The sequence below is a fragment of the Arachis ipaensis genome, chromosome B6 (assembly GCF_059453495.1).
Source record: "Arachis ipaensis isolate K30076 ecotype BB chromosome B6, ASM5945349v1, whole genome shotgun sequence".
NCBI lineage: Eukaryota > Viridiplantae > Streptophyta > Magnoliopsida > Fabales > Fabaceae > Arachis > Arachis ipaensis.
Genome location: NC_142441.1, coordinates 72,280,788 through 72,290,825, shown reverse-complemented (window position 1 = coordinate 72,290,825; position 10,038 = coordinate 72,280,788). Strand labels below are relative to the sequence as shown.

Here is a 10,038-nt window from a genome sequence, read left to right as displayed (position 1 = left end):
ATTTTATGTTTCTCACAAAACTTCTTAACAATCTCAAGTAAATTGCATCAACCATTATCTCTCAATTTTTGAAGAAATAGTTTTGATGTGGAAATAACATGCATTGCATTCAAAATATTATGAGATTTTTGTTGTAATGCTTGGCACAAAATATTAGTAATCCCATAATTTTCTTCATCAAATGTAATGAAAAACAAATTCAAATGAGGATAGCACTTTGTTGACACCATAAACCTCACCTCTTTGAGCAGAAGTTGTATCATCATCAATAATATTATTGAGAACGGTATGAGTAGCTGCAAACATTCTTATCAAGCTACAAACAAAATGAAAGTGAGAACTCCATCTTGTACCTCCAGCTCTTTATAATGTGCCCATTTGGTTTGCACCTTGACCTGTTTCTAGCTTATCATTGGCAATCAATTTTGTATTTTCAATTTCTTGAGATTCTTGTAGTTGATCATGTCGTTTGCAAGATGCACCAACAATATTGACAATAGCAGTCAATTGTGTGAAAAACTCATGAATTTGAAGTACTTCCCTTAAAGCAGCCACCAGTGCTAACTGCAATCTATGAGCAAAACAATGGACATAATATGCTTGTCGGCAATCATTGAGAAATAAAGCTTGTAAACCATTATATTCCCCTCTCATATTTCTAGCACCATCATACCCTTGACCTCGAATATTTTTAATTTGGAGATTATAAATAGAAAGCATAGACACCAACTCTTTTTTCAAAGTCAAGGCACTAGTATCACTAACATGTGCAAGATCAAAGAATCGTTCACGAACAAAACCATCCACATCAACAAATCTCAAAACAATAGTCATTTGCTCTTTTTTAGATTCATCATGAGCTTCGTCAATGATAATACAAAATTTCGCATTTCCAATATCCTTTCTAATTGAGTTTCTTACCATTGTAGCAAGAACATGTAGAATTTCTTTCTAAACATCACTTGAAGCATATTTAGCAAATCTAGGAGCATTTTTTAAAATAAGTTTCTGAACACTATTATTGTAAGAACCCAAAAACTTTAACAATTCAATAAAGTTACTTTGATTATCTGAACTCGAGCTTTCATCATGGTTTCTATAAGCGCAACCTTGAAAAGTCAACCATCTAATACAATCAATAGATACTCCAAGTCTATGTTGATCATTCTCAATTTCCTCTGATATTTGTCGTTTCATAAGTGTATCAACATGTTGTGATTGTTTCATCAAATCATCACATGATTTCGTTGCCCTATGATGGAACAAATTGGGGCCTTTGCTAATATGATTCAAAAGAGGACAATCTTTTTCACTATTTACCTTCTTCTAATTCTTGAAGCCGTTTTCAATGAAAGCATTTAAACCTGTATTGATTGAAGATTCCATAGCAAATAGGTAGCATAGTAAACAATATACAACATCATCTTCAATAGAATACTCTAACCATGAAGGTATGATATAATTCAAACCAAGAAGCTTGAAAACGACGACGATGACTTGTATCGCTCGAGAATGGATACTTATCAAGTATTGGTTGATTTGGTCCAGCTTTAAGATAAGCTCAACGAATTTCATCTCTTTTACTTGGATGAAACTTCCAAATCATTGGTCGAATTCCTGGATCTCTTACCAAATGACATACTTCCATTTGTTTAGGATTAAGTCATGGGCGCTTTGACTTTGAACTATTTTATTGAGGAGTTAAAGTATTCATGTTTGATGCCTCAAGTATTGAAGAGGTTGGTGTTGATGTAACAACATTAGAAATATTTTCACTCTTCTGGCTAGCCTTTTTGAAAAAAGTATCTATTATTTTCATCTTGCTCATGATTCAACTAAATTTCTACAATTAAGAATTTACATAGATAATAAGATAAACATTATGCAACTTAACTAAACTTAATTTATTTTATTTTTTGCAAATCAATAATATCAATGTCACAAATAATTAATAATGAGAAAAAAATTAAAAATAATACAAAAATAACATTATAATTACATGATTATCATCTTCAATTTTTTTCAAAAATCTAAATTATTATTATAATATTATAAACTAGATAAATAAATAAATAAATAATATATAAATTATTCATAAAAACAAATAAAATAAATAACTTACAAAATAAGAAGAATGAAAGATGATAATATAATGGAAGACCAAAGACTACTTGCTATCTTCTAAGTTGTAATGATAATGAAAATATGAAATGATGTTTTATTTTCTAATTGAAAGGAGAAAGAAGAATGGAAGAAGTGATTTATTGACTTCTTGTTATTGCCTTTTCAGATTCTTCACTTTTAATATGGATTAAGACTTTTTTTTAACTAAGCATATGACCCACTATTCATATCCCAAATAACACACTGCTTTCTAATCCATCTCTTAAATGAAATTACGGACAATATATATTTTTCAAAAGGGGAGGCCTACTCTTTTTTGGGGTCCACTCTTTGATTTTTTATTATTCTTGTAAACAAAATTTTTTTTTGGGGCCACTACCTCCCCTGCAACTTAAAAAACTTCGTCCTTACTTGAGACATTAGAATCTCTCAATTTAAAATTAATTTGATCTAATTTTATAAATTTATCATGTTAACTGTCAATTAAAATTACTAAATATATATTATAGTGTCACTTAATATATCACATTAATAAATTTTAATACTATTAGTAAAAAAAATGACAAAAAACTAAAATAATTAATTTATAAATAAATAATCAGAATTAATTTAATCATTTACTCATATTTTGAAATTCCACGTGGCATATAAAGTCCACAACAGCTAAATACTCGTGCATTGAGGGTCCTACGCAATCGCCACGCGCATCTAGACCCTCCCTCCTTCTCCGCAAAACCCCTTTTCTCGATTCTTTGAAGGAAAAAGAAAAATTGATCACTCACACGGACACACTTTCCCACCTCACATCTCACACCATAGCTCGCAGCTTCCAATCAGCCATCTTCTTCTTCCCCCTCCTCAACAACCAAGCATGCTCCTACTCCGATTCACCACCAATCCTCATCCTCCACCGCCATTTCTACCCTGCATCACCAACGCCACATCTTCTTCCTTTTGCCCCACGCATCGCTCTTTGTTCAACAACGGAAACAAGAACTGCTTTGTTCGCTCGAATGTCAGGACCCACACTCTTCGTGTTTTCGCAATGTCTGATTCCAAGGCATACAAGATGAACCTCAACCAGTACCTTGTCACTCTCGAAAGGCCCCTCGGCATCCGTTTCGCTCTCACCGCTGACGGCAACATCATCGTCCATTCCCTCACCAAAGGGGTACCCCTCCCTTCCTCACACCAAAATTCACTTCCAGAGATTCATTTATTTTATTTTCAACTTAACAGTGCCCTTTCTCTTCTATACAGGGCAATGCAGAGAGGTCGAGGATTATAATGGTAGGTGACACTTTGAAGAAACTTGGGGACTCATCTCAGAACAAGCTCGTCGAGATTAAAGACGTTGGAGACACACAGTACGCTTCTTGATTTTTCTTTCCTATATGTTTATGCACTCTAAACTAAACTTAGATGCTTCTAGAGTTTCATTATGTAATGTTGTTTCGCAATATATAATATTCTCTTGAAAATTAACCCAAAAAGAAAAAAGAAAGGAGAAAGACTCCTCCCTCTCCTGATTCCTACCCTCCTCACACTTCAACATTAGTTGCTCTTTGCATTGATTTCTTTATTATCCATTGAGATTATTCCCCATTCAATTTTTATTTTTTAGTTATGGTTAATGACTGCTCTTTTGGAGCTGAGTCTAGTGGCGTATATATCTAATTACTTCATTAGGGTTAGGCCTACTTCGGTTGCGTTTTCATTTTCTATCTTTGTGCGTTTTCTGCTTTAGACTTTGTGGGAAAAAAAAATTGAAACAGAAAACAGAACTTCATGACATTGTTTTCACTATATATATATATATATATATATATATATATATACTTCCTTCACTTGTGCTTTTCAGTTTAGGTGTATGTTTACAACACTATGGTTACGTACATATAACATTACTCATATCATTATTCTTGGTATTTGTTCAGTTTCTATTTTGTTCCATTTGTTAATTTCAAGATTTTGGAAAGGACAGAATGAAATGGAGATATCATATGAAACATGATTTTATCTTCACAAGAGTCTAAAACATGAAAACAGAAAGATTTAAAAGTAAGGTGGGAGATATATCAGTATTCTCTATATTCTCTCGTTGACATTCCATTCTCTTAACATTTTGTTGGTGAAATGTTTGGTGCTGCCTTGTGTTGTTTAGGAGAATGGTAGAAGAGCTTGCTAGCCTTGTTCCTACTTCCTATAGCATTATCCCTGAGTTCAAATAAAATCATATTTGCTAGACAAAAATGCGCTTGAAAGATAAGTCTCATTTTTCTAAACATGCTTGCAAATTACTATGTGGAAATTTGATCTCTAGAGCCATTTTTGGGGCTATACGTTTAATAATTGGTATTTTATCAAAAAATAATATTATCTTTTGGAGACCATTTTTTGTCATTTTAATCTTTTGTGGTTATTTTTGTCACGACACTTGAATCTTTTGGGGTGCATATTTTGTAGTTTACCCTCCAAAAATACGATAGGAAACATTCATGAATGGGAGTGACATTATCAAAATAGAAGTGACAATATACATTCCCACTCTGTAAAAGCAAAGTGTTGGATTTTCACCGAACTACAGCAAATACTGATTTGTTATCAAATTGTTCCAAGTATTTCTTTATACTTTTTTTTTTTTAATTTTAGAAAACAAGGTATTTTTTCTTTTAAATTAAATGACACTGGTGATATATGTTTTAGAATGACATACAAGCTAAATAAAACTCACAATTTCCTGAACCACCTTTGCCATACGCTTAAACTATTGGCTAGAGACATACAAATGGTTTTATATCTAGACATACAAGTGTAGTGCACCCATTCTCATCTTACTTTTTGCGGAAATTTAATTTATATTTAGAAAACTAAAGACAAGGAGGATCGAATTCTAGTTCTCTCAGTATGTCGTGAACTATTTCTCTCAAACACTTAATCGTTGAGTAGAGACACACAAATGGTTTTATATCTATCAGTATTCTTATTTAATTTAATTTAATTTAATTTTTATTTATTTTCCTTAAATTTCGGAATAATAGATTTGGTGGGCTTTGACCTATTTAACAAGGGAGAAAAATCATAAAGAAACTGTAGTTTATTCATAAGGCTAAATCATAAAAAACACTTTTTTATCCATGAGTTCAAAGAAAATCATATTTATTTTGGTTTATCCATGACTTCAAATAAATCATAAAAGCACTTTTTTATTCATTTTTCTATCTGCTAGCAATAGTCACTCTGTTATAACTTATACCTTCAAAAGATATAAAGCTACTATCATCTTGATCATCATAATCTATTCTGTTCATCAGTGTTTTGTTTTTACTTTTCAGTCTTTTCATTTCCTCAGGAAGGTGCTAAATGAGCAAGCAAATTCTTTTAGCTTGGTTCTTGAGAGGCCCACATCACCTTTTCCGATCCAACTACTGCATAAAATGATTGATCTTGAAATATTGTTTAATAGAGGTCGAGTTCCTATTATCTCCTGGAGCAAGACACTATTGGCATCTAATTTACAGCCATCTAGTGAGAGCTCTGGGAATTCTGGATTTGTGGTGTTCAATTCAAAATTTCTTACATTGAAAGGAAGCCAGCTATTGGGCAATCAAAATCAAGATGCCATCACTTATGGCGAAAGAAACTTCATTACTCAACAAACGACTCAACTTGCTTGTATTTTTACTGGAGAAGCCTGTGGAGATGGAGAATGGGCTCATGGAAGTTTCCCACTTGAGGAATATATTCAGGCTCTGGACCGTTCCAAGGATGAGATGTACTATAATCATTCCCTTGGCATGCGCTATAGTAAGGTATTTATCATTTTCCGACAACGTGTTCCTTTCAGTGTGGTTGCTTAAAATATTAACATAATCTTGCTAACTTGCTATCTTAAATTCATAGATTACAGAGCAACTATTTGTAGGATCATGTATTCAAACAGAAGCTGATGTGGAAACTTTGTCAAATGTTGAGGTAATGATGTTTCACATTAAGGCCAAGAATTACTCCCTAAACTCAGTTTTATGGATTAACAGTAAATATTGCAAATGAAAGCGTAATACAAGCTTCCATTACAAAACAATAAATCTCAGAAGACAAAAACCTCTGTTGAATAAATGTAGTTATCAACTACTATTTGCCATTGAATTTGTTAAAGCAGTGTGCCTGGGCAAATAACTTCTTCTGGTTGCATTATCCAAGTTAAAATCTGTAATATAGTTGAAATGCACCAAGTATCTAATCATGTTAATTTGAGACAAAGGCATGCTGTGACATGTAAATTTGGATTACTGCATATTCTTTTATTGTCATGCTGAATGAACCCCCCCCCCCCCCCAAACAAAAAAAAAAACAAACGCGCGCCAATAAAACCTCTCTCTGTCTCTCTCTCAGTTCTATATATTTTACAAGCCGTTTCGTTTTCATAAGCATTGCATTCTTCACTCAACAATCAACATATTGGGAAATTTCTGCTACAGGGAATTACTGCTGTTCTGAACTTCCAAAGTGGAAATGAAGCTGAAAATTGGGGAATAAATGTAAGATCAATCAATGATTCATGTCAAAGGAACAATATTCTCATGATCAACTATTCCATAAGGTAATATAGGTTCCAGACCTTTTCAATGGTTTTTACTGATGACAAATTTTCCCTTTGATATCGTTTCTTTCTTAATTGAAATTTGTGTCTGGATTTTCACTTATACTCAATATATTGAAAATGTAAGTAACTAAGTATTACTTTAGGATGAGAATTTCCAAATGTTGAATATTTAACTTCTTTTTTCCCTTTTAGAATACTATCACAAATTGAAGTGAATAAAATATATTTTCATGGAGTTGAACCAGAAGTTCTGACTATGCAAAAATTTTTCTACTTAGAGTTTGGTTTCTGTTTTATGTTAGTTTTCCATACTTATGTTTTCAGGGATAGAGATTCATATGATTTGAGAAAGAAACTTCCATTTTGTGTGGGGCTACTATTAAGGCTGCTTAGGAAGAATCATCGTGTCTTTGTTACTTGCACTTCTGGATTCGATCGGTCTCCTGCTTGTGTGATTGCATACCTGCACTGGATGACAGATGTTTCCCTTCATGCAGCCTATACTTGGGTCACTGGGATGCACACATGTAGACCCGACAGGTTCATCTTGTTAAACTTAAACACTTTTGGATCATGGCTTGATTGTACCTTAAATTTCTGTTTAAGAGGGCTCAAGATGGGGATATGTAGTCCGAGAAAAGAATACATGCATGGTTTGTAATCTTAAAAAGTTGAAATTGTACAAGTTTCTTTCTTCTTTGGGCGTGAGCAATGAAAATGTTCAAGTTCTTTGTTAGCAGCTGTGATTCTCTCCTTACCATCATCCTTGTAGTGAAGTCAAAGTTTTGTGTTCTGCTTGTTTTCTTTCATGTCTCTACTAATTTTATTTTCATTAATCTAGTTAACCATTGGGTGGCGCACAGATTGCTTACATGTTTGTATCTGCCTGCATCTCACACAGTCATTTATTTTCACCACCTCCTAAACTTTTATTTTTGGGGGGTCATTTTGCCACACTTCATTTTCTTAATTAAAGAAGCATTTCACAGAGTCGTAACTGCAGGCCAGCAATTGCATGGGCAACATGGGATCTTATAGCTATGGTTGAAAGGGGAAAACATGATGGACCTCCCACACATGCTGTCACATTTGTGTGGAATGGTCATGAGGTAACAGACATTTAATTATAGCTTCACTGCAGCTTGCTGGTCAGTTTACCTTTAGATTTCTAATGAGGCCTAGGAGATTGAATCTGTTTGTTATAATTATAGTTTTAAGTTTCTTCATCTGAGTCCCATCTATTTTAATGTTTTAGGAAGATGATGTAACTTTGGTGGGAGATTTTACTGCAAACTGGAAAGAACCACTAAAGGCAGTGTATCAGGGTGCAAGACATGAAGTAGAAGTTAAACTTCCACAAGGAAAGTATGTCTCCTGTTTTTTTACCATAATGGTCTTCAAAATCTATGCTTTTTGACTTTTTCTTTAAATTAGCTTGGCTACCTAATTAGCTAAATATTCCCAGGTAGTCAATTAAATATCTATTTCATATTATGATCATCTTTTTATTATAGGTTATTGTAATTTAATTTTTTTCATGGCCCCAAAAAAAAAAGGTGACTGTAATTCCTTCATGCAATATTTTTGTGGAACATTATATGATTCCATTCTTTGCCTTCAGATACTACTACAAGTTTATTGTTAATGGAGAATGGATGCATTCAACTGCTTCACCAGAAGAAAGCGATGATAGGGGTAATATTAACAATATAATTGTCATCGGTGAAACTGCCAGCATTCAGCCTTCGGTTCAGCACCAGCAGGAGGTATGTACACAGTATACGCTTAGAAGTTGCATTCATATAATGAAGAAATTGCAAAGAATAACAGAAGCAAGAACAAGGATAAATCACTCTTTCTGAACATTTGAGAATCCTGAGATTCTCCCTGAAGTTCTTAAATAAAAGCTGGACCTAAACTTCCTTAATTGTGACACCTTGAATAGCTTATTAATTGCTATTCTTAATTTACTTTTTGTTGTCAGTTTGGAAGGTATTTCCAGTAAGGAGTTATCCTCTCGTGGAAGATTACTGTGTTAAGAGACCTTAGATCCATAAGGGTTATTTGGTGGTAGAGTTGGTAGTAGAGTTGTCCGGAGAATAGATTAGATGGTTATATCCAAAAAGAATATGAGCGTAACCGTTAAAAGGGATATACAATTCAATATTTGACTGTTAACATGATTTAAGACTGAACATTATGGCATCTAGCTGATCTATGTAATGAACTCCACCAATTGGGACAATGCTTAGATGCTATTCATTGACAGAAACACAACCAGAATCTATCTAGGCAACTTCTAAATTGACACCTCAGCTAATCTCAAAACCTTAACCATCTAATGTCCTTTGACCATGCTTATTTTTCCTAGCATAAATGATTGTTCCCTAATTGTTAATTTATCAGTTAATCATTGCTTGATTTTCTGTAGTTCCAGGATGCAAATGTTGTGAAGGTAATTGAAAGGCCTTTGAATGAAACAGAGCGGTTTATGCTTGCGAAAGCAGCTCGTTGTATCGCATTCTCTATCTGTCCTATCAGATTAACTCCCAAGTAAGTAGTTGCATACAATGATACAACTATCCTCTCATGTACAGAAAGAAGTTTGTCCTTGTTGTACATTTTGGTACGATACGGTTGTAATAAATGAGAGAAGATTCGCATTGTATATTACACCGCTGAAGCATATTATGAATTCACCACATTGGAGGTAGTACTGTTTCTTCCAAAATATTTCAACATGAGTTTTGGGACGGTAGATGGTAGCATTTTCCTTATTCTCTCTTCTTTATATACATTGTCGTTCCTATTTGTGTACTATATAGCACAGAACTTAGTTATTAATATAACACAAATTGGTTCTTAAGATAAAAGAAAGCTCTAAACCTCTTTTTTCTTTTTAAATTTTTGGGTCATTAAAAAAATCGCAAACAAAATTTGCTGGGCATAGAATCACCAAAATTTAAAGATAATGTATATTTAATATCTGATTATTTTTGTCACTACTACTACAGTTTGATTAAACTAAATCTATTTCGTTCCGAGACATTTTCAACTATCCAAAAGAGAGACTAATAATCTACCAACAAATTTAGTCATTTTGTGGGGTTAAGTCGGCTGTGTGCCCAATAATTTAAGTTATTTTGCAGATGCCACATTTGAATGAAGTGTGTTTAGTTTCAGAGCTATATCTAACTAAACAAGTATGCATAAATAAGTTCAGCAAATTCAAACAAAACAAAATCAAATGAACTTCAGTTAAATTAAGAAATGAACCGAAATTACTTAATAAAAATGAAACCAAATGA

The 10,038-nt window shown here is 33.2% G+C and overlaps 2 protein-coding genes across 3 annotated transcripts; one reads left to right on the top strand and one right to left on the bottom strand.

The window, feature by feature from the left end:
* Positions 1-363: 363 nt before the first annotated feature.
* LOC148561299 (uncharacterized) lies at positions 364-924 on the bottom strand. Its single transcript, XM_088490727.1, has one exon. It carries the CDS (start codon positions 922-924, stop codon positions 364-366), a length of 561 nt encoding a protein of 186 aa, XP_088346853.1.
* A 1,877-nt stretch (positions 925-2,801) lies between these two features.
* On the top strand, positions 2,802-9,486 carry LOC148561298 (phosphoglucan phosphatase LSF1, chloroplastic-like). Of its 2 annotated transcripts, none has more exons than XM_088491591.1 (10): positions 2,802-3,295; positions 3,385-3,491; positions 5,477-5,936; positions 6,028-6,099; positions 6,606-6,727; positions 7,055-7,270; positions 7,734-7,839; positions 7,986-8,095; positions 8,352-8,496; positions 9,168-9,486. In XM_088491591.1, the coding sequence occupies exons 1-10, from the start codon at positions 2,996-2,998 to the stop codon at positions 9,285-9,287; spliced, it is 1,758 nt and encodes a 585-aa protein (XP_088347717.1). In that variant the 5' UTR covers positions 2,802-2,995; the 3' UTR covers positions 9,288-9,486. The 2 variants fall into 2 exon arrangements, with proteins under 2 accessions (XP_088347717.1, XP_088347716.1); XM_088491590.1 differs by having other exon boundaries at positions 9,162-9,486.
* The last annotated feature ends 552 nt before the right edge of the window (positions 9,487-10,038 follow it).

Coding starts and splice junctions, on each gene's coding strand:
- LOC148561299 (XM_088490727.1), bottom strand. CDS start 924: ATGGTAAGAAACTCAATTAGAAAGGATATTGGAAATGCGAAATTTTGT.
- LOC148561298 (XM_088491590.1), top strand. CDS start 2,996: ATGCTCCTACTCCGATTCACCACCAATCCTCATCCTCCACCGCCATTT. Junction 3,296..3,384: donor TCCATTCCCTCACCAAAGGG/GTACCCCTCCCT, acceptor TCTTCTATACAG/GGCAATGCAGAGAGGTCGAG. Junction 7,840..7,985: donor TTGTGTGGAATGGTCATGAG/GTAACAGACATT, acceptor TTAATGTTTTAG/GAAGATGATGTAACTTTGGT.